Below are 25,491 nucleotides of genomic sequence, written 5' to 3'. Positions count from 1 at the left end.
TTCACCTCATGGGTTCTTCAAATCCCTAAACATCTCCACCTTGTAGGTGGGGACTTTAATGCAGTAATGCACACAGATGAAGACCGTATCTCTGATGTTTCCAATCAAATTTACTCTAGCGTCTCTCCCACCATGCTTGCCCAATCCACGTCCTCACTCCATTTAATAGATATCTGGCATGTTTCCCATCCCACCGACAGAGAATTCCCTTTCTTTTCATCCCCCCATTCCTCTCTTTCACGTATTGACTACCTCTTCTGCTCCCCGGGTTTACTCCCATTCATATCTCAAACTGCCATTGAAGACATGGGGATCTTGGATCACTCCCCCGTCACTCTCCAGCTCTCAAGAGAGAGGCTCTTGGCGTTTTCCTTCTCATCTATCTGATAACAAAATCTTCAAACACACTCTCCGTATGGCATGGGCAGAATTAGTTGAAACCAATGAAACCCACTTACACACCCCTAATTCCCAATTTGTTTTGGGAGATTGGGAAGGCTTTTCTCCGAGGGCGAATTATCTCCTACACCGCTCAATTCAAGAAACAAAATCGCTTACAGTATATTCAGGCCAATGAATCCCTCCGCAAAGCACACTGGCACTACTTTCTAATCGCACCACAGCTAACACACTTGCTTGGCAAACAGCTAAACGCACTTTTGATCACTGGGCTGCTCAACAGGAACTCACCAAGCAGTCCTACTCAAACCTATATTTCCATAAATATGGCAATAAAGGTGGCAAACTCCTGGCGAAATGATGCTCGGGACAACGCCAACGATCCATATAGGGCCCTTCGCACCCCCAGAGGAGAATTCATTAATTCGCCCTTTGAGATTAGCACTCTCCTCACTAACTACTGTACAGGCCTATACTCAGATGACCCAATAGCCCTGGAAGCAGCAACAAAACTACTTGAGGGAATAGACCTACCTATTCTATCTCCCGACCAATTCGAAAGGCTAAATGCCCCCAGTTCTCTGGCAGATGTCCAATCTACCATTAAATCACTCTCCTCCAGAAAAGCCCCTGGTCCTGATGGCTACCCCTCGGAGTTCTATAATTTAACCTCTAAATGAATTCCCGATACCCTATGTCATGTCTACCAACTCATGTTGGCTGAGGGCTCCTATTTACCTTCAGGTTTTCAAGCTCACATTAAATTCATTGCAAAAAAAGGCTCCTACAGACCCATCTCCCCGATTAATGTTGACACCAAAATTCTCTCCAAGATTATTGTATCACATCGTGCACTCCTTCTCCCATCACTTCTACATCCAGCCCAATCTGGCTTTGTTATGGGATGCTCGGACACTCTCAACATGTAAAGTCCTCCTGGCTCTTGAATTCGCCAAAGCTCATCCCGACCATGACACAGCCATTATTTCATTAGATGCTAAAAAGGCTTTCGATAATATTAGCTTCTCCCGTTCATGGTCATGAGGACTCTCAGCATGTCTGGCCCCATATTCTACTTCATCCAAAAAATGTACTCGGCACCCACTGCTCGTCTCGTTACGCCTAACTTCATATCACCAGACATCCCACTTACCAAAGGCACTAGACAAGGCCGCCCCTTTCTCCTCTCCTTTTCTATATAGCCATAGAACCACTCTCTAGAATTCTCAACTCATCCTCGGGAATTAGCGGTGTCACGGTACCGATATTTTGGTCACAAGGTATGGGCTGATATTTTGTACATTTAAAGTTTTGAAAAATAAAGACAATTTTTGACACAAATCTGGTACTGAACATGTTAATGTTTGTTTAATGCTTAATGGCTGTCTTGCTGGCACCCTATGGTGGGTGGCTGGCTGGCTGGCACCCTATCTGTGGGTGACTGGCTGTCTGGCACCCTATCTGTGGGTGGCTGGCTGTCTGGCACCCTATCTGTGGGTGGCTGGCAGTCTGGCACCCTATCTGTGGGTGGCTGGCTGTCTGGCACCTTGTGGTGGGTGGATGGCTGGCTGGCACCCTGGGGTTGGTGGCTGGCACAGGGGCTGTGGGTGGCTGGCTGGTACAGGGCCTGTGGTACTGGCTGGCTGGTACAGTGCCTGTGGCTGGCAGGTACAGGGCCTGTGACTGGCTGGTACAGGGCCTGTGAATGTGGGTTGCTGGCTGGTACAGGGCTGCTGTGGGTGGGTGTATAGCTGTGATACACTCCCGCGAGTCTAGTCCCGACTCCAGACGAGGCTGTCCAAGGCGAGGGAGGCAGCCTAAGAAGGCAGAATGACGTCACAAAAATATTGGCAATATCGGCCAGTTCCGGGGCCGATACCGATATATCGGGGAAAGTGCATATCGGCCACCAATATATCGGCCTTGACGATAATCTGTCTATCCCTAATTGCAACAAAATCTGGTTTTAATATTTTATCTGTGACTGGCCTATTCACTTTTATATTTTAAATGTTGGCTGCAGTTCTGCCTTAAAGTGATTGTAATGTCAGAAGGTTTTGTGACGGGAGTCACTTTGGTTGGGGGGGCCTGTGGAACACAGCTTACCTTAGAGAGGTTGGGAAATCCCTGTCTCAGCCCCCTAGGCCCCTCTTATGTGTAAGTCACCCTGTGTCTATTAGGGACACAGGGTGACCAAGGAAATGGTGGACAGGTACTTAATGGAAACTGAGAATATGGTTTGGATTACTTCAAATGGGACAGTAATATTTATCAACCATATACCTCAAGAAATACATGAAGACTATTCCTAGCCTCTTTGATTATGAACATGTTGTTTCTGTCCAGATGGCTGGTAAATAGCTCAGGTTAATTCAATTTATGTACACAATTTCACCTGCATAGGATAATGCAATCAGGTACCTGACCTGTTGTGGTAATCTGATCGGGAGGGGGATGTTTCCCTGTGCTGTATATATTGATTGTGAGACTGTTCAATAAAGTAGTTGGTTCCAGAATATTATACAAGCTTGTTGGCTAGTTTTGTATGGGAGGCGGCTAGAATATCTGATATTTATGTTCAAGCCTGGAGGAAGCCGTATACTGAAGGAAGCCCACGGTTCCATTACAGGTTTTTTTTATCTTAATGCATTCTATACAAAACCTTCTGTGTGAGACAGCCCCCCCCCCCCTCAGCCCCCTAATACTTCCCTGAGCCCCATCTCTATCCAGTGATGTGCACAACTGACAACTTTTTCGGGACTCTCCCTCCTGATTGGCTGAGAAACAGCAGTGGCGCCATTGACTCCCGATCCTGTCAATCAAAGTTAGATAGAGAGAGAAGGGGCGGGGCTGAACCCCAGTTCCGTGTCTGAATGGACACACGGAGCTGTGGCTCGGCTCAGGAGCCCCCATAGCAAGTTGCTTGCTGTGGGGGCACTCAACAGAAGGGAGGGGCCAGGAGCACCAAAGAGGAACCCAAGAGGAGGAGGATCTGGGCTGCTCTGGGCAAAACCATTACATAGAGCAGGTAAGTATAACATGTTTGTTTTTTGTTTTTTTAAAGAAAATAAAAAGAGACTTTACAATCACTTTAAATATTGAGGATTCATAATCCATTGGCAGATGGTTTTTCTCTGCGGAAGGTAGAATTCTGCGACCCTTACTGCCAGTAATTTTATTGCATAGGGCAGGGTTTCATATCCAGGGTTTCATGGAACCCTTGGGTTCCTCCAGAGGTTGCTAGGGGTTCCTTGAGCAATGCAAAATTTCTGCCTCTCAGATATGTTCCCACTGACATCATTGATCTTTTTAGCTATCTGTAAGGGGGTAATTCTTCCCAATGATCACAAGTGTAAGGAGCATTCTTCCTCAAACAGGGTTCCATAGAAACCTAGGGTTCCTCCAGAGGTTGCTAGGAGTTCCTTGGGCAATGGAAAAACTTCTGCCTTTCAGATACATTACTACTGACACCATTGATCTTTTTAGATGTCTATAAGGGAGTAATTCTTCCCTATGACCACAACTGAGTTGTAGCTATAGTAGCCTTTAGCAGGGGTTCCCTGAGACTGGAAAGTTATTTCAAGGGTTCATCTGTGTTGAAGAAAAGCTGGCCTGGGGTGACAATATACAGCATCAGTTCCATCTTCCCCTGCCCCAAACATTACCATCCTCTACCCCCAGTGCCATCATTGTATATCCCTCTCACCTCCTGCCTCGTGAAATGTGACCAGTGCGGCTCTTTCATCTGATAACAACTCCACATCTTCTACACTCCCTCCTCCATTCCTTGTGTTCTCGAAGTAAAGTGGGATCATGTCTTCCAGGGTATTAGGGTGGATCCCCTCCACTCGGACACTTCGGGTTTCTTCCAGACTCTTCGCTATTATTTTCTGCTGTTTTACTCTTGGGTTCCTGGAGAACTTTCCAATGAAATCATCAACATCTGTGAATGAAGACATTACATCCCAGTGAATAAGTATTTACATACATCTTCTCAGCCCAGTCTGGCAGTCTGGCACTGCTGCCATTTACTGAAAGAGTATATATACATTGGTTACATTTATTTGCTAATTGCATTCTCCAGAATTGTTACATTGTCTCTCTTGTTACAAAGGCATATGTGTTTCCTATGCTCACCAGCTCCATCTAGTAGCCAGAATTACAGAGAAATCAAGCAGTGCACAGTTCTCCCCTCCTGGACTAGAGAACATCTCCCCCAATTACCATCTCCATAACATGGGGGGCAGGGTTGTTGGCCCCATAGTCCAGCAGTGTCAAAATGTACATGTTATTTTTTCCTGATATACTGTATTTACTCAGTTTCTCCATCCAGCATGAAAGTTGCATTCTGAAGCCTTGGAGAGGTCCCATTAATGGACCAGATAGGCATCATCAAAGACAATCACCCTCCCATCACCCTCCCATGTACAAAGAAAATCACCCTCCCATGGACAAAGACAATCACCCTCCCATCACCCTCCCATGGACAAAGACAATCACCCTCCCATCACCCTCCCATGGACAAAGACAATCACCCTCCCATCACCCTCCCATGGACAAAAACAATCACCCTCCCATCACCCTCCCATGGACAAAGACAATCACCCTCCCATCTATAATCATGCGTAACACCTGCCTGGTTTGGCATTGATTGGATGTCAGTTGTAGCTATACATCAATAGTAATTTCCAGTCTATAATGCTGATACTATTTCTGAGAACCACAAACAGCCCCACAGGGCCAGGTCAGTTTAGGTGGAAGCCAGCTAACCTATCATAGAATTGTGGGAGGAAGCCAGAGGAAATCCACACAAGTTGGAGAGTAAATTCCACATCTTTACAGGAAGAATGCTTGGGGGACAATCTAACTCAAAATGGTAGCTTGGCAAGGTAAAATTAAAACCAACATTGCCACTGGTAGTATGCATTGCTTTACCATCATTAGCATATTATGTATCCATGATGGCTCCATAAGTACTGTACCTGCTATGTGCGCCTCGACAAGACTAACTAGTGTGCTAAAGTGACAGTGACCAGTTCACTGGAGGGTCCTTCTCCAAATGTTGGCCCTGCAACTGCTATCAAGTCAGTCTGATTAATGTGAAAAAGATCAATTTTCCTGCAGCCCATACCCCCCAATCACATACACTATCATCTTCCGCTCTGTAACCCGCATTGAGAAAATAAAATATGGAATTTGATAAGTTGTTATTGACAGTAGCGCCATTTTTTTTGTTCATCAACTGTATTCAGGAAATCATTGTCTTTGTCAGGGCTCTGACCTATATCACATGTGAAGGTGATGACGGCAGATTGGATCTCTGGAATATTCTCTATGTAGAAGTCCGTGTCCAGGGATTTCTCACTGATATTCCCCACCAGGAGGTTTAATATCTCTGGAGTACAGCTGTCCTGGATGTTCTCAATCAGAACCGGAGAGGACGAACGGCTGGGTGACACCTCTTCTTTCCCTGGAGTTGGTTTCCCTGTGCGTTAAAGTGGGAAAAATTATAAAACTACATTAAAACATAGACATATTATTTCTCTATACCAAATATCTCCAACCACCCATACCTATCTTTTCCATTATGTCTGCATAAAGCCCAACAATGGGTCTGAGTAATGTCCTCCCTCCTCCTCCAGAACATACTCAGGTTTGTCTGTATTTCCCATCAGAACAACTATTTTTTACCCCCCCTGGCTGTATGTGGACAGCTCATAAATATTGCCCATTTGCCATTTCCACTGTTGCTTGAAATTGAAGGGCACCATGACCATTGCTAATAATTGAGGATGAGTGATAACCTTGTATGAGTTCCCATACCATCTCTATGCTGATGGCACCCAAATCTGACATGTCAGTATGGAGGTCCCACTACTTCCACTACCTTGGGTGAACGGTTCAGCCTGAGCATGAGTTCGGGCTGAACATTGGCTGTTTGGCCCGTTTTTCCAACACCCGAATTTGCGGGGTGTTCACCCCACCAAACGCCCGCACTGCACAGTGCATTTTGCGCACTAATTGAGCAAAGCTTTGACCAATCAGGGCACAGTGTAATCTGGTTATTAAGAAGTGGGGCCAGGAAGCCGGCCATGGCGTCCTTAATAACTGATGAGTGATCAGCTGTCAATAGGTACCCCCCCCCCCCCAAAAAAAAATACAAGGTAAAAAAAAAAAAAAAAGAAAAAACGGCCTGGGGTCCCCCCCAAAATCTTTACCCGACCCTTATCCAAGCATGCAGCCTGGCATGTCAGGAAATGGGGAACGACGACCAAGCACCCCCCTCCTCCTGAATGAGCTGCCTGCCCTTAACATGGGGGGTGGGTGCTTTGAAGTGGGGGGGGCTCTGCCCCCCCACCCCAAAGCACCTTGTCCCCATGTTGCTGGGAACAAGGGTCTTATCCCCACAACCATGGCCGGTCGTTGTGGGGGTCTGCGGGCAACAAGGAGGCCCCCAGATCCCGCCCCCCCATGTGAATGAGTATGAGGTACATAGTACACTACCCATTCCCCCAAAAAAGTGTAAAAAAAAAAACACAGACACAGTTTTTGACAATTTCTTTATTAAAAAAATAAAAAAATAAAATTGTGTCCCCCTGATATAAATCCATCATCAATCATGCTGCACTCCGCACCCAAAAAATAGAAAAAACAAAAACGCTCCCGCCGTCTATTAAGGATGGCCGCTGGTCATTGACCCAGCATGGATCCGTCCGTGACATCAGAAGGGGGCGGTGCCACCAAGTTTCATAGCCAGGTGGCCTCGCCCCTTGCAAATATAAGAACTGTCCCAGCCTTCATAAATGGCGGGAACGTTTTTGTTTTATTATTTTTATGGTCGGCGGGCAGCGGGATTGACGATGGATTTACATCGGGGGACACTATTTTTTTTATTTTTTAATAAAGGAATTGTCAAAAACTGTGTTTTTATTACTTTTTGACACATTTTTGGTGAATAGTTAGGTACTCTTTTACAGGGGGGCAGTATTTGGGGGCTTCCAGATTGTGACAAGCCCCCCCGCCCACAGACCCCCACAACCACCGGCCAGGGTTGTGGGGATAAGGGCCCTTGTCCCCATCAACATGGGGACAAGGTGATTTGGGGTAGGAGGCAGAGCCTCCCCAGCCCCAAAGCACCCACCCTCCCCCATGTTGAAGGCATGTGGCCTGGTATGGTTCAGGAGGGGTGAGCACCTCCCCCCCTCCTTTTCTGACCTGCCTGGCTGTAGCCCGGATAATGGTCTGGTAAGGATTTTGGGGGGGGGGGGGGGGGGGCACACATTTTTTTTTTTTTTTTTAGCTGGGTGCCGGCAATTGCAACCGCCAGTCATTTTAAATGGGATTTACAGTATCTCACAAAAAGGAGTACACCCCTCACATTTGTGTACACTTTTTATTCTATCTTTTCATGTGACAACACTGAAGAAATGAGACTTTGCTACAATGTAAAGTAGTGAGTGTACAGTTTGTATAACAGTGTAAATTTGCTGTCCCCTCAAAATAACTCAACACACAGCCATTAATGTCTAAACCGCTGGCAACAAAAGTGAGTACACCCCTAAGTGACAATGTCCAAATTGGGCCCAAAGTGTCAATATTTTGTGTGGCCACCATTATTTTCCAGCACTGCCTTAACCCTCTTGGGCATGGAGATCACCAGAGCTTCACAGGTTGTCACTGGAGTCCTCTTCCATTCCTCTATGACCACTTCACGGAGTTGGTGGATGTTAGAGACCTTGCGCTCCTCCACCTTCCGTTTGAGGATGTCCCACAGATAATCAATAGGGTTTAGGTCTGGAGACATGCTTGGCCAGCCCATCACCTTTACCCTCAGCTTCTTTTGAAAGGCAGTGGTCGTCTTGCTCCCCAGTGGCGGCAGCACTCATGCAGCCCCAGACCATGACACTCCCACCACCATGCTTGACTGTAGGCAAGACACATTTGTCTTTGTACTCCTCTGGGATGACAGCCATGCAGACCATTTTCATGCAGTGTGCGGCGTATGGTCTGAGCACTGACATGCTGACCCCCCCACCCCTTCAACCTCTGCAGCAATGCAATGTCTATTTCCCAAAGACAACCTCTGGATATGACGCTGAGCACGTGCACTCAACTTCTTGCCATGGTGAGGCCTGTTCTCAGTGGAACCTGTCCTGTTAACCACTTGCCGACTGCCTAACGACTATTTACGTCGGCAGTCAGCCCCTCACAGGCAAAGTGACGTAGATCTACGTCGCTAGCCTGTGAGGCTCTAGGGAGCAAGTGCGCGGCGCCTGAGGCGAGCTTCTGCTCGCTCACGCCCCCGCCCCCCCCCTGCACGTGTGGGCGGCGGACCCGATCTCCGCTGCTCACTCGCGATCGTCGGTTACACCGGGAGAAATGCAGGCGGCTGATGTAAACAAAGCCGCCTGTCATTCTCCCCTGTGTAACAGCAGAGGTCATACGGTCCTGCTATGTAGGACCGTAGATCTCTGCTGTTACATCACTAGCCGCATCCAATCACAGTTAGAAGCACGCCCCTAGGGACACACTTAACCCCTCCTTCTCAAAAAAGTTAACCCCTTCCCTGCCAGTGTCAATTTTACAGTAACAGTGCATATGTATAGCACTGATTACTGTAGTAATGTCACTGGTACCCCCAAAAGTGTCAAAAATGTCAGTCAGGGGTCCGATCTGTCCGCCGCAATGTCGCAGTTCTGCAAAAAAAAACGCAGATCGCCGCCATTACTCGTTAAAAAAAAACAATAAAAATGACAAAAATCTTTCCCTTAGTTAGTAAACGCAATAACTTTTGCGCAAACCAATCAAAATACGCTTGCGATTTTTTTTACCAAACATATGTAGCAGAAAACAAATTGGCCTAAAATGTTAAAACATTTTGATTTTTACATTTTTTTGGGGGGAAATTCATATTAAAAAAATGTGAAAAATATTGTTATTTTTGCAAAATTGTCGCTATTTTTTTGTTTATAACGCATGATCAAAAAATCGCACAGGTGATCAAATACCACCAAAAGAAAGCTCTGTTTGTGGGGAAAAAACGGACATCAATTTAATTTGGGTACAGCGTTGCATGACCGCGCAATTGTCCGTTAAAGTCACGCAGTGCCAAATCGCAAAATAGGCCCTGGTCAGGAAGGGGGTAAAATCTTCCGGGGCTTAAGTGGTTAAACCATGGTATGGTCTTGGCCACCATGCTGCAGCTCAGTTTCAGGGTCTTTGCAATCTTCTTATAGCACTAAAAAACAAAAAAACAAAAAAACTATCAGCGCAAACCAAATCTGTGCGGTACAAACACTATAATGCAAATAAATCACTGTGCATGAAATATGTGCTATATAAAGCATAAATAAGTACACGCAAACAAAATCATAAAATGTGCATAAATAAATCCAGCAGCATACACCAATCGTGTTCACTCCTCACAATAAATCATAAAATACATAAACGTGATGCGCTAGAAGTGCACTAAATAATACTGTGGTGATGATATAAATAAAGAGTCCATATAAATAGTCCACTGTGATCGTGTTCAACTTCAACAAATGGTGTATAAGTGATCAAATCAACAATTCCAATCTTGTGAGAAACATGCACCAGTAGTGAAATCCCTCCACCAGAAAGATTGGCCTCTCACCTCAGTAGGGACCCAAACGGGCCAGCATACGCCTATATGAGGGTATATGCCTCCTAGGGTTGACTCTCCAGCTGCTCACCTCCGGAGGTCCCGGGACATGTAGTGAAATAATAAAGGCAAATCTAGTGCTCTCAGTATGTAAACTGTTGTAGGCTTTATTAAGAAAACTTAGGCAACTCACATGTTCATGGCACTCAGCCGTGCCTGCTAGTGACGCGAGTGATAACGTTATCCACTGGGAGAGAGAATCTGCGTCGGCCACGCAAGCTCCGCCCACCCTATACGCGTTACGTCAGAGCGTAGGGCTCCGTTGACTTCCTCGGTAGGGGTGGCCTATGAGTGTCAAGCCTCGCTATAAATCAGTGCGATGAGAGGTGGATTGGCCAGCGGATCTCTGCCCCTCCTCCTATTACCAGCACTATACGGGACACCGGAACCAACGATCCAAGCAACAGATCTTCGGTGGCACGGGCTGGCATGTTCTGTTGGGGCAATCTGGTGTATTTGATATACACTATAGACATCTGCAATCCTCTTATTACTAGCGGAGATCGCGTGCCTGCGTCATCCTCTCACAGATGTCATGGATTTATATATATTACATAGAGATATGCCATAAATAATTAAATCAGTTAAAAACACAATATTAAAATACAATTAAATCACATATGCCATACAGTATCCTAAAATATCATATTCACACATAACACTATAAAATATTGTATAAAATTATTTTAAAATACTTTATATAAAAATAATTTTAAAAGTTATATTATTTATAAAAGCTATATTAATTATTTATTTATTTAAAATACCCCGGATATTTCTAATATATGAGGAAATATCATCTATTGCTAATGAAGCAGTTGAGGTCAAAGTCTTTATTAAGACCTCTGGGTGCCAAAACCTTGGCCTCGTAAACCCAGAAAGACTCCCTCCTGCTTAGTTGGCGAATAAAATTCCCTCCTCTCCAGTGAGGTTGTACATGTTCAATCCCCCAAAATTTAAGGGAGTGGGGTTTCCTATCGTGAACTTCTCTAAAGTGCTTTGATACATTGTGTGAGACTTCTCCCTTCTTTATGTTCGTGATATGTTCACCTATTCTCACATTCAAAGGTCTGGAGGTGCGGTCCACATATTGGAGTCCACACCCACATTCCATCATATATACAACTCCGATGGTGGTACATGTTATTAGGTCTTTGATTTGGTATTCATTGCCTGTGCTAGTGCATATAAACGATTTCCTTTTCTTTACATTTTTCCTCGTTTGTCGGCAAACTCCACATTTCCCACACACGTGAAATCCGGATAGGAACTGGAAAACAGTATTTTTCTTAAGTTTGGGGGAGTTTGTCACTCCCGGTGCCAACCTGTCCTTCAGAATAGGTGCCCTTCTATATATGAAGCCAGGTCTCTCCGGGAGGTGGGGTCCTAAAATTCTGTCCAGCTTTAAAACACCCCAGTGTTTCTTAATAATACGCTCAATCTGCCTATGTTGGGCGCTAAAATCAAACACTAATTTAAAATTACTGTTATCCTCCTTGGGTAAGGCTATTTTGTTCTTTAAAAGCTCTGTTCTATTCAATGAAGATACCTGTCGTAAATCAGAGGTCACTTTTTCCATGTCATAACCCTTTGCCTGAAATCTGTCTACCAATATTTTGGACTGTACCTTGAAATCCTCCTCATTCGAGCAATTCCTCTTGATACGAATAAGCTGACCCCTTGGAATATTAAAAAGCCAATTCCTATGGTGGCAGCTATCGATGGGCAAGTAGGAGTTGCGATCGGTGGGTTTGAAGAAGTTCCTTGTGTGTATATGGCCTTCTTTCTTAAAAATTTCTAAGTCCAAAAACTGTATCCTTTCCTTACATTCAGTCCATGATAGAACAATATTCCTATTATTAAAATTCATCTTCGCTTTAAAAATGTTAAAAGAAATCATATCACCCTCCCAAATCATGATCAGATCATCAATAAATCTTTTGTAAAAGATGAGTTCTGGGGGTCTATTGGATAAAATCTCCTCCGCTTCCCACTGGGCCATGAATAAATTGGCTACACTGGGGGCAAACCTTGCCCCCATCGCCACACCTTTGGTTTGTAAAAAAAAATCCCCGGCATACCAAAAAAAATTATGTTTCAGACAAAAATCCAAACAGTCCAAAAGAAAATCTACATGCTCTTTCATCCAAATCCGAATCTTCCAGGGCCCATGCTGCCGCCTTCATTGCGGCCTTGTGCCCTATGATGGTATATAGAGAACCTACATCTGCGGTAGCTAGGATGCAGTTCTCTGAGATGGGTAAGGTCTGTAGATTCTGTATGACATGTTTGGTGTCTTTGATATATGCTTGTTTACGGGTAACCAATGGCTGTAAGTAAAAATCAATGTATTGGCCCAGTCTAGAACTAAGGGAGTCAATACCATTGATGATTGGTCTCCCCGGAGGTTTTTCCACAGATTTATGAATCTTCGGGAGGAAATAAATAATAGGGGTCCGACAGGCTATGGGGTTCAAATAAAGTGCTTCTTTTTTGTTTAAGATATTACCCGACCCTTTCCTAATTAATTCTTCCAGTTCTTTTTTATACTCATTCAGCGGATTCCGTCTCAATCGAGAGTATGTGTTCCGATCTGAGAGTTGTCTATTCATCTCATTAGTGTAGTATTCCGCACTCATGACAAAGGCGTCGAAAAAAAGAAAAGAAAAATAGGACGACGAGCAGGTCGACGCCTCCAAAAAAAGCAAGAGCCAATAGGAGCAGGAATATTTAACATCAGTGGCATACCCTTGAGTAAAGAAGAGACGAAAGTCCTCGATAAAGGGTTAAAATATGCCCCGGTAAAAAATTTAAGTAAATTTGACACATATGTCAATTTACAAAAATACATGAGGAACTTAAACCAGAAAAAATATTTTTTATCTAAACCTGATAATCGCCCCGTTACCAGTGAGAGAACACACTACTCCACTTTAAGAAATAAATCTGTCTTTAACCCGCCAAATAAAGACAGTAAATATATGGAGGTATTTAAGAATTTGGTATCCCAGGATATTGAACAACTGAAAATTAGAAAAGTTCAAGACCCCCAATGGATTCGCAATGGTATAGCCAGCTTGGAAGATAATAAAAAACTGGTAATACGACCAGCGGACAAAGGGGGTGGGATAGTTGTCATGAGTGCGGAATACTACACTAATGAGATGAATAGACAACTCTCAGATCGGAACACATACTCTCGATTGAGACGGAATGCGCTGAATGAGTATAAAAAAGAACTGGAAGAATTAATTAAGAAAGGGTCGGGTAATGATATCTTAAACAAAAAAGAAGCACTTTATTTGAACCCCATTGCCTGTCGGACCCCTATTATTTATTTCCTCCCGAAGATTCATAAATCTGTGGAAAAACCTCCGGGGAGACCAATCATCAATGGTATTGACTCCCTTAGTTCTAGACTGGGCCAATACATTGATTTTTACTTACAGCCATTGGTTACCCGTACACAAGCATATATCAAAGACACCAAACATGTCATACAGAATCTACAGACCTTACCCATCTCAGAGAACTGCATCCTAGCTACCGCAGATGTAGGTTCTCTATATACCATCATAGGGCACAAGGCCGCAATAAAGGCGGCAGCATGGGCCCTGGAAGATTCGGATTTGGATGAAGAGCATGTAGATTTTCTTTTGGACTGTTTGGATTTTTGTCTGAAACATAATTATTTTTGGTATGCCAGGGATTTTTTTTTACAAACCAAAGGCGTGGCGATGGGGGCAAGGTTTGCCCCCAGTGTAGCCAATTTATTCATGGCCCAGTGGGAAGCGGAGGACATTTTATCCAATAGACTCCCAGAACTCATCTTTTACAAAAGATTTATTGATGATCTGATAATGATTTGGGAGGGTGATATGATTTCTTTTAACATTTTTAAAGCGAGGATGAATTTTAATAATAGGAATATTGTTCTATCATGGACTGAAAGTAAGGAAAGGATACAGTTTTTGGACTTAGAAATTTTTAAGAAAGAAGGCCATATACACACAAGGAACTTCTTCAAACCCACCGATCGCAACTCCTACTTGCCCATCGATAGCTGCCACCATAGGAATTGGCTTTTTAATATTCCAAGGGGTCAGCTTATTCGTATCAAGAGGAATTGCTCGAATGAGGAGGATTTCAAGGTACAGTCCAAAATATTGGTAGACAGATTTCAGGCAAAGGGTTATGACATGGAAAAAGTGACCTCTGATTTACGACAGGTATCTTCATTGAATAGAACAGAGCTTTTAAAGAACAAAATAGCCTTACCCAAGGAGGATAACAGTAATTTTAAATTAGTGTTTGATTTTAGCGCCCAACATAGGCAGATTGAGCGTATTATTAAGAAACACTGGGGTGTTTTAAAGCAGGACAGAATTTTAGGACCCCACCTCCCGGAGAGACCTGGCTTCATATATAGAAGGGCACCTATTCTGAAGGACAGGTTGGCACCGGGAGTGACAAACCCCCCCAAACTTAAGAAAAATACTGTTTTCCAGTTCCTATCCGGATTTCACGTGTGTGGGAAATGTGGAGTTTGCCGACAAACGAGGAAAAATGTAAAGAAAAGGAAATCGTTTATATGCACTAGCACAGGCAATGAATACCAAATCAAAGACCTAATAACATGTACCACCATTGGAGTTGTATATATGATGGAATGTGGGTGCGGACTCCAATATGTGGACCGCACCTCCAGACCTTTGAATGTGAGAATAGGTGAACATATCACGAACATAAAGAAGGGAGAAGTCTCACACAATGTATCAAAGCACTTTAGAGAAGTTCACGATAGGAAACCCCACTCCCTTAAATTTTAGGGAATTGAACATGTACAACCTCACTGGAGAGGAGGGAATTTTATTCGCCAACTAAGCAGGAGGGAGTCTTTCTGGGTTTACGAGGCCAAGGTTTTGGCACCCAGAGGTCTTAATAAAGACTTTGACCTCAACTGCTTCATTAGCAATAGATGATATTTCCTCATATATTAGAAATATCCGGGGTATTTTAAATAAATAAATAATTAATATAGCTTTTATAAATAATATAACTTTTAAAATTATTTTTATATAAAGTATTTTAAAATAATTTTATACAATATTTTATAGTGTTATGTGTGAATATGATATTTTAGGATACTGTATGGCATATGTGATTTAATTGTATTTTAATATTGTGTTTTTAACTGATTTAATTATTTATGGCATATCTCTATGTAATATATATAAATCCATGACATCTGGGAGAGGATGACGCAGGCACGCGATCTCCGCTAGTAATAAGAGGATTGCAGATGTCTATAGTGTATATCAAATACACCAGATTGCCCCAACAGAACATGCCAGCCCGTGCCACCGAAGATCTGGTGCTTGGATCGTTGGTTCCGGTGTCCCGTATAGTGCTGGTAATAGGAGGAGGGGCAGAGATCCGCTGGCCAATCCACCTCTCATCGCACTGATTTATAGCGAGGCTTGACACGCATAGGCCACCCCTACCGAGGAAGTCAACGGAGCCCTACGCTCTGACGTAACGCGTATAGGGTGGGCGGAGCTTGCGTGGCCGACGCAGATTCTCTCTCCCAGTGGATAACGTTATCACTCGCTTCACTAGCAGGCACGGCTGAGTGCCATGAACATGTGAGTTGCCTAAGTTTTCTTAATAAAGCCTACAACAGTTTACATACTGAGAGCACTAGATTTGCCTTTATTATTTCACTACATGTCCCGGGACCTCCGGAGGTGAGCAGCTGGAGAGTCAACCCTAGGAGTCATATACCCTCATATAGGCGTATGCTGGCCCGTTTGGGTCCCTACTGAGGTGAGAGGCCAATCTTTCTGGTGGAGGGATTTCACTACTGGTGCATGTTTCTCACAAGATTGGAATTGTTGATTTGATCACTTATACACCATTTGTTGAAGTTGAACACGATCACAGTGGACTATTTATATGGACTCTTTATTTTTATCATCACCACAGTATTATTTAGTGCACTTCTAGAGCATCACGTTTATGTATTTAATCTTCTTATAGCCTAGGTCACCTCAGTGGAACCTGTCCTGTTAAACCGCTGTATGGTCTTGGCCACCGTGCTGCAGCTCAGTTTCAGGGTCTTGGCAATCTTCTTATAGCCTAGGCCATCTTTATGTAGAGCAACAATTCTATTTTCAGATCCTCAGAGAGTTCTTTCCCATGAGGTGCCATGTTGAACTTCCAGTGACCAGTGTGAGAGAGTGAGAGCGATAACACCAAATTTAACACACCTGCTCCCCATTCACACCTGAGATCTTGTAACACTAACGAGTCACATGACACAGAGGAGGTAAAATGGCTAATTGGGCCCAATTTGGACATTGTCACTTAGGGGTGTACTCACTTTTGTTGCCAGCGGTTTAGACATTAATGGCTGTGTGTTGAGTTATTTTGAGGGGACAGCAAATTTACACTGTTATACAAGCTGTACACTCACTACTTTACATTGTAGCAAAGTGTCATTTCTTCAGTGTTGTCACATGAAAAGATAGAATAAAATATTTACAAAAATGTGAGGGGTGTACTCAATTTTGTGGCATACTGTAGGTTTCAGTTCACTCCTCTGTAAACTCAATGCTGTTCAGTTACCTGGGAGGTTCTGGATCCTCTCGGTTTTACAAGCCTGCAAAAATAAAAAACAAAACAAGCAAAATTCCAATCATCACATTTGTTTGTATATCTTCTTATTTTACTTCCCAAACCTGGAGCCATCTTGGGGGTCCAATATATCTTATTGGAAGTTAAGTTTACACTCCTGGGGGTTGGGGTCCACAGCCCATCCACTAAGAGCTTTATGTATGAAGTATCTGACCACAGAACACTTGGTTTTCCCCCAACAGACAATTTATATTGTGATGGTAATTTCATCTTCTACAAAGTAACAACTTACTGTATGACTAGTGCTATAGGAATGGTTGGGCAAGGCCAAACTCTTAGCTAAAAGTTCTAAAACAAATCCTGCATGTTAAAAAGAGAATAATTGCTGTTTTCACAAAAACCGAAGGGTTCCTGCACTCATCCAGCTTTACACCCTCAGTGAGCATTTTCCAACTCCCTGTCTGCTCTCCCTCTCCATGCTCACTCCATGTCTCAGCTATCCTTCGCACAACAGTTCTGGCACCGGCGCACTCCTCTACCCATTCATGGAGGATGCAACATGTCTGTCTCTGCTCTCCTCCTCTGTTCTGCACTTAGCCCACCTTCTCTGCTCTGCAAAATGAATGTCTGCTTCTCCTTCACATCTTCACATCTCTGTCCTCACTGAGCTCACTATGGAGTGCCTATGAAGTGATTGTACACCCAGAAAGTGAAGGCTGTGCACAACCCTCACTTATAGAACACGCCAAATGTGTTGAACACAGTCAGAGCGCACACAGAGGGAGTATACATAAAATCAGAACAACACACAGTCAGATTACACACAGTCAGAGTACACACAGTCAGATTACACACAGTCAGATTACACACAGTCAGATTACACACAGTCAGATTACACACAGTCAGATTACACACAGTCAGAGTACACACAGTCAGAGGACGCACAGTCAGAGGACACACAGTCAGAGTACACACATACACTACACACCCAATCAGAGTATACATATACTGTACACTACACACACAGTCAGAGTACACACATACACTACACACACAGAGTACACATAGTCAGAGGACACACAGTCAGAGGATGCACACAGTCAGAGAACGCATAGTCAGAGGACACACAGAGGACACACAGTCAGAGGACACACACAGTCAGAGGGAACACAGAGGATGCACAGTTAGAGGACACACAGAGGATGCACAGTCAGAAGACACACAGTCAGGGGACGCACAGTCAAGGGACGCACAGTCAGAGGACACACAGAGGACGCTGTAATGTTCTGGTACCTTTGGGTACCCTAATTACTCTTTCATAAGTGTATGCGCCCCACCATTCTCTTTTGGTAAGGTGCGCATACACCTTTAAGACTGATGCTGTCATCACTGAGCGCCGGACTGATGGCTATTTAGATCGCCGGCTCTCACTCACATGTGTTCGTTCAAACTGCTTTGTGCCTTGATGCTAACCTGTCTTGAATCTCTCATGCTTGCAAGCATACCTCGCTGTCGGAACCACGCTGCGCTGATCCCTGTATCCCGCTACCGGATCATCCGCTCTTGCCGAACCTCTCCTCTACTACATTGCTATTAGTAATAAGTACCCCACAGGGGAAACCTCTATAACTTTCATACTAAAGCTTACACTATCTAGCTCTGCATACTAAGGACTATTACTACATCTGCATTATCTAAGATTGCTAGCTCTTGAGCCTACTACCACCTGTTCTTGCACTGGGTTGATCTCTCTTGTATGTCCACCTGCTACTCTGTCATCTGCTACCATACATGATTGCTAAACCTATCTGCATCCCATCTGCTACTATCTTACTTTCAAGAACATTTCCTTTCAAGTGTCTGTCATCTACCATCTCTACCCAACCTGTCTCTTCAGCCTATCATCACTATATTACTATATACATAAGCCACTCTAGGAAACATCTTATTGAGTGTGTGTATTTACTTGCTGAATTGAGATCATCCACACATGATGAGTCATTGAGAGTTGGGATTGGTGTCTCAGTGTTTCTCTACATGACTACTGAAGTGGAATATTTCTGCAGCTGAAAATCCACATCATACATAAAACGCAGGAGCGTTACAGACGCACAGTCAGAGGACACACAGAAGACACACAGTCACAGCACACACACAGTCAGAGCAGACACAGGACACACTATGTGTGAATGGAGTAATAAGTGTTAGAGAAGTGATGGGGCCGCATGGAGGAATTTATTTCTGGTCATACATTAACCATTATGGTGCCTTGGTTGGCACACAATGTGCTCAGCATCATCCAGGAGATGAGCGCCCCCCTCTGACAGATATACAGAATGAGCCCCCATACATGGGGCCATAATAAAAGTGTTCAATGTGGTGACATTTATCTCTCATTTAGATGGAGGATGGGAGCGCAGAGACTGAAGGTGACATGAACATCAGCAGAGACTTAAAATCTCTGCACCTCTGTGAGCCCCACCCCCTTCTATGTACCCCAACACTTACCCCAGCCTCATCCTGTGGGGGTGGGGAGGTCTGTGTACTCTGGATGTCTTCCGGTAATCGGACTTCCAGCTTTAGTGTCTCCCCATCCGCTAATTTCAGTTCATGATTCTTCCTCTGCAGAACCCGATCTCGTGCTGTGATAGAGAAGATTACAGATATTGTATAATCTACCATCCAGACAATTCTGTCAGTACTTACCTGCATCTTCTTTGTAGTGTATGAGGATCCCCTCCAGTCCTCAGTACTTACCTGTCTCCTCCTTGTTACATAGTTACATAGTAGGTGAGGTTGAATAAAGACAATAGTCCATCCAGTTCAACCTGTGTAGGTGTGTGTGGCTGTAATCATCTCTCATACCCCTGAATGTTCTGATCCTTGAGATGTAAGTCTAAGAGTCTTTTAAAAGCCACCATACTTCCCGCTGAAACCACCTCTTATGGTAGAGAATTCCACAATCTTGTGGCCCTAACGGTAAAGAACCCCCCACGTTGCCTGAGGTTAAAACGCTTCTCCTCTAATCGCATTGTATGCCCTCGAGTCCTTGTGCAATCCCATTGAATAGCTTTTTTTCTATGCCGAGATCACCATTGAGATATTTATAAATTGCAATCATGTCTCCTCTCAGGCGTCTCTTCTCCAGGGAGAATAAACCAAGCGATTGCAGACGCTCTTCATAATTAAGGTCCTCCAATCCCCTAATCAGTTTAGTTGCCCTTCTCTGGACTCTCTCCAGCTCCAACACATCCCTCCTGAAGACTGGCGACCAGAACTGGACAGAATACTCCAGATGCGGTCGGACCAGAGTTTTATAAAGTGTTAGGATTATAGTCTTATCTCTGGAATGCATCCCTTTCTTTATGCATGCTAATATTCTGCTGGCTTTGGCAGCTGCCGCTTGACATTGCATGCTATTGCCTAGTCTATCCTCTACCAAGACTCCCAGATCTTTCTTCATTTTTGATTCCCCCAAGGGTTCCCCCCCAACGTGTATTGTGCTTTTATGTTTTTAGTCCCAAAGTGCAAAACCTTACACTTCTCCACATTAAACCTCCCATCCCACCGCCATCCTTCAGCCTTATCCCATCCCTCCCATCATCCCTCTGCCTAAACCCATCCCTCCCACCACCATCCCTCTGCCTGATCCCATCCCTCCCACCGCCTTCCTTCTGCCTGATCTTATCCCTCCCACAGCCATCCCACTGCCTGATCCCAACCCTCCCACAGTCATCCCTCTGCCTGTTCCCATCCCTCCCACGGCCATCCCTCTGCCTGTTCTCATCCCTCCGATGGCCATCCCTCTGCCTGATCTCATCCCTCCCTCTGCCTGATCCCTATCCCTCCCACCACCGTCCCTCTGCCTGATCCCATTCCTCCCACCACCATCCCTCTGCCTGATCCCATCCCTCCCACCGCCGTCCCTCTGCCTGATCCCATCCCTCTGTCTGATCCCATCCCTCCCACCGCCGTCCATCTGCCTGATCCCATCCCTCTGCCTGATCCCATCCCTCCCACCGCCATCCCTCTGTCTGATCTCCTTTCCCCCCCTCCCATGAGGCAGTGGTGATGGGGGGGATAGGGATGGCATCAGTAGCGGTGGTGGTGGGGATAGGGATGACATCAGGGTCAGTGGTGGTGAAGATAGATATCAGTGGTGGTGGGGATAGAGATGACATCAGTGGCAGTCGTGGTGAGGACAGAGATGACATCAGTGCTGGTGGGGATAGGGATGACATCAGTGGCAGTGGACATTATCATTCCTATCCCCTACACCACTGCCACTGATGTTGTCCCTATCCTTACCACCACTGCCACTGATGTCACCCCTATCCTCATCATTCCCACTTATGTAATCCCTATCCTCAACACCGCCACTAATGTTATCCCTAACCCCACCACCACCGCCACTGATGTCATCGCTATCCCCACCACCACAGCCACTGATGTCATCGCTATCCCCACCACCACAGCCACTGATGTTATCTGTATTCCCACCACCACCACCGCCACTGATGTCATGCCTATCCCCACCACCATTGCCACTGATGTCATCCCTTTCCTCAACACCGCCACTGATGTTATCACTATCCCCAACACCACTGGCACTGATGTCATCCCTATCCCCACCACTGCCACTGATGTCACCCCTATCCCCACCACCACTGCCACTGATGTCATCCCTATCCCCACCACCACCGCCACTGATGTCATCCCTATCCCCACCACCACTGCCACAGATGTTATCCCTATCCTTACCACCACTGCTACTGATGTCACCCCTATCCTCATCATTCCCACTGATGTAATCCCTATCCTCAACACCGCCACTGATGTTATCCCTATCCCCAACACACCACTGGCACTGATGTCATCCCTATCTCCCCCACTGCCACTGATGTCACCCCAATCCCCACTACCACTGTCACTGATGTCATTCCTATTACCACTGCCACTGAAGTCATCCATATCCCCACCACCACCGCCACTGATGTCATAAAAAAAGAGAAGAGAAGACCAGCACCAATCTAAGTGTAGCAATGCAAGTATTTAATAACAATAAGAAGAGTGTTACTCACAAAAGTGCGTTTAAAATAGGCATCTCAAAGTAATTGGGGCATCTGGGCAGTGTTCGTCCAGTGTGTCCATCCGAATCCCTTGCGGAGCTGTCGCTTGTAGGGGATGAGCGGCGTTCTCCTGTTGCGAGGCAGGGGACGTGCTGATCCTCGGCAGTGGTGTAGCAACGTGGGTCCGTAGGTCGGAGGGTTATGACAACACTTCCTGGAGACAGAATGTGTGTGGAACGGCGACGATTTGCGGAGCATGCGCTCCTTCTTCAGGCCGTGCAGGGGCCATTTTGGATGTGGGTATTTATGCCAATAGATCGTGGGACAAATTACGGAGGCTCAGCAGGGACTCAGATGGACACCCTGGACGAACACTGCCCAGATGCCCCAATTACTTTGAGATGCCTATTTTAAACGCACTTTTGTGAGTAACACTCTTCTTATTGTTATTAAATACTTGCATGGCTACACTTAGATTGGCGCTGGTCTTCTCTTCTCTTTTTCTTGGATCCATACAGGGCTACTTCACCCTTCAAAGCCTACAGTCATCAAAGTGATTAGCAACAGCGGACTTTATCATCTGCATTTTGCCCATACTTAGACTATTGCAGCAGCCCGTGCGTTCCGATTGCGCCAATCTCTCCCCTTTCCTTGCCACTGATGTCATCCCTATCCCCACCACCACTGCCACAGATGTTATCCCTATCCTTACCACCACTACCACTGATGTCACCCCTATCCTCATCATTCCCACTGATGTAATCCCTATCCTCCCCATCGTCACTGATGTTATCCCTATCCCTACCACCACCACCGCCACTGATGTCATCCCTTTCCCCACCACCATCGCCACTGATGTCATCCCTATCTCCACCACCACTGCCACAGATGTTATCCCTATCCTTACTACCACTGCCACTGATGTCACCCCTATCCTCATCATTCCCACTGATGTAATCCCTAGCCTCAACACCTCCACTGATGTTATCCCTATCCCCACCACCGGCACTGATGTCATCCCTATCCCCCCCACTGCCACTGATGTCACCCCAATCCCCACTACCACTGTCACTGAAGTCATTCCTATTCCCACTGCCACTGATGTCATCCCTATCCCCACCACCACAGCCACTGATGTCATCCCTATCCTACCACCACTACTGATTGCAACCCTATCCCCACTACCACCACTGCTACTGATGTCATCCCTATCCCACCACCACCATATGAAACTAAATACACATTTTGGGGGCACCTGTGAACAAAAACCTTCATTTTAATACACGTGTAATATATCACCCTGCACACTGGAATGAGAGCAATAATTATAGGATCATTTTTCATGGTTAACGCTGAACTGATGACCTGTATGATCTTTAATAGCTTTGCCTATGGAAAATATAGGGTACTGAAATGTGTTGCTATTTGCAGGCATGCATAGTTTTGAGGTTTGACATGTTGGGTATTTATTTACTTGACACAAACTTATTGTTTATATTTTAGCAAAAAATTGGGTAATATATTTTTATTGTGCCATAAAATGAACTGTTATCTCGGAGTCTCGGTTCACACTTGTGCGATGCGGGAAGACTGCAAATTCGCAGCCTGTTCCCGCATCGCAAACGCACATCTGGCAGTTCACATTGCCATATGCGATACGCAGGGGGTGTCAATTAAATGTTAACGATACCCCCAGTTTGATTGCATATCGCAGTGCGATCTGACAGTTCGGACAGGATCGGATCGCACAAGTGTGAACCACTGTGCGACCCGATCCTGATGCGGCTGGAAAAAAGGGTCCTGTGCGTCTTTTGTGCGGATGCAGTGCGAATTTAGCCATACAAAGTGTATGGCTGAATTTGCATCCGCACATCCAATCGCATGTAATGAAGGAGCAGTGCGTTCCAAATTACATGCGATCGCCGCACTCGCAACAGTGTGAACCGGCCCTTAGTCTGGGTTCACACTAAAGGCGGTGCGAACTCACAGCGAGTTCCCTGCAGATTCGGCACCGCATCTTAAAAGCAACCCGTCCATGCGAACCGATTGCGCAGGGTATGTTAAGTTAACAACACCCAGCAATCGGTTTGAAAAATACAGCGCAATTTGCAGAAATGGATCACATGGGTGTGCAGGCTAAATATAACTAAAAAACATAGAGAAACCGTTACTTGTCATCATTTGTCATTTTGTTTAAAAAAAAAAAAAAAAATGGGCTGCTCAGGCTAAAATACCCGGGCCTGGTCCTCAGTACTTACCTGCTTCCTCCTTGTAGTGTATAGGGATCCTCCTACAATCCTCAGTGCTTACCTGCCTCCTCCTAGTAGTGTATAGGGATCCTCCTACACTCCTCAGTGCTTACCTGCCTCCTCCTAGTAGTGTATAGGGATCCTCCTACAATCCTCAGTGCTTACCTGCCTCCTCCTAGTAGTGTATAGGGATCCTCCTACACTCCTCAGTGCTTACCTGCCTCCTCCTAGTAGTGTATAGGGATCCTCCTACACTCCTCAGTGCTTACCTGCCTCCTCCTAGTAGTGTATAGGGATCCTCCTACAATCCTCAGTGCTTACCTGCCTCCTCCTTGTAGTATATTATAATGGCCCTACCCCAGTATCATAGTTGACAACATTTAAAAAAAAATTCCAGGGACACTTTGCAGCACAGCTATCAATTACCACACCCACTTCCCTGAAGCTCCGCCCACTCTGCATAATTAATCTCACCTATTTATCAGATTATAGAGTCTACTCCAATAAAGAGAGAATTACAGGAAATTAAAAAGAGAATTTCAAATTTAAGGCCAAAGTAGCAGAGTTGGAATAATTCTCCCATTCAGCTGCACTACTTCTGCGTAACATTTATAGGCAGCCTGATTAACAGGCGCTTCCAGGGACAATATAAATTACCTGGGACAGGCTCCTATTTGCCGGGACTGTCCCAGGAAAAAAGGGACAGTTGGCAAGTATGCAGTACCTACCTGTCTCCTCGTAGTATATGAGGATGAACCCCCGGGTGCAGTCGGTGTCTCGGATCTCACACTCTCCTCCATCTGATTTGCTCTTACTCCCGAAATGCAGTTGCAGTTTATTCTTCAGCTTTTTCAGTTTTTGTGGCCCCTGGCTCCAGGTTAGGGCCACAGGGTGCTGGTAGTTGCTGTCCCCCATGGCGGTGATATTCAGTGGGGGGCGGTTAGTGGAAGGTGCGGTGGTACAGCCAGGGAGTGGAAAGTCAGTGTTTTCTGGGTGAGGTTCGGATATTTATGAAGTAAAAACTCTAAAGACTCTTTCACTTTCGGTTTCTGCGGATCAGATGACTTTCCGTGACTGCTGGTGACATTTCCCAGAACAGTTCCAGCTGTGTGTGTCAGTCCCACAACCTGCATTGACTTTCTATGAGGGATTGCTGGGACTTGCTGTCTCATATTGTACATTGGGGGGAGGGGGGGTCTCCTCTCTCAGGGCTGAATGGACAGGTGGAGGATTTAGCTCGATATTATTACAGAAAATCCGCCTCCATTCAAGTTGAAAGACAAAGATTGTTTCTTCTAAAGTTCTATATTTACAAAGTTTCAAATTAGTGTCGGTTCACACTACTCCGATTTGGGAAGCGACTTGTGTGCCCTCAAGTCGCCCCAAGTCGCTTTTCATAACAAATGCAATGTAAATGAATGAGAGGCGTCCTAATATGTACTAATGAAGTCGC

General features: G+C 45.2%; 1 protein-coding gene across 3 annotated transcripts in view; it reads right to left on the bottom strand.

Annotated features, from left to right (window-relative positions):
* LOC309557592 (protein mono-ADP-ribosyltransferase PARP14-like) overlaps nt 1-25,007 on the bottom strand; it is a 247,325-nt gene extending 222,318 nt beyond the window's left edge. For all 3 annotated transcript variants that reach the window (XM_082260385.1, XM_082260386.1, XM_082260387.1), the window contains exons 1-6: nt 24,796-25,007; nt 24,360-24,391; nt 19,229-19,362; nt 16,712-16,745; nt 5,681-5,884; nt 4,106-4,342 (exon numbers count right to left, since the gene is read on the bottom strand). In XM_082260385.1, the coding sequence (XP_082116511.1) occupies nt 4,106-4,342; nt 5,681-5,884; nt 16,712-16,745; nt 19,229-19,362; nt 24,360-24,391; nt 24,796-24,953 (799 nt within the window). In that variant the 5' untranslated portion in view covers nt 24,954-25,007. The remainder of the gene's footprint in view (nt 1-4,105; nt 4,343-5,680; nt 5,885-16,711; nt 16,746-19,228; nt 19,363-24,359; nt 24,392-24,795) is intronic.
* Between the last annotated feature and the right edge of the window lie 484 nt (nt 25,008-25,491).

The sequence above is a fragment of the Pelophylax lessonae genome (genome assembly GCF_965119305.1).
Source record: "Pelophylax lessonae genome assembly, chromosome: 6".
Lineage (NCBI taxonomy): Eukaryota > Metazoa > Chordata > Amphibia > Anura > Ranidae > Pelophylax > Pelophylax lessonae.
Note: the sequence above shows the minus strand (reverse complement) of the source record. Positions and strands in the feature narration are given on the sequence as shown.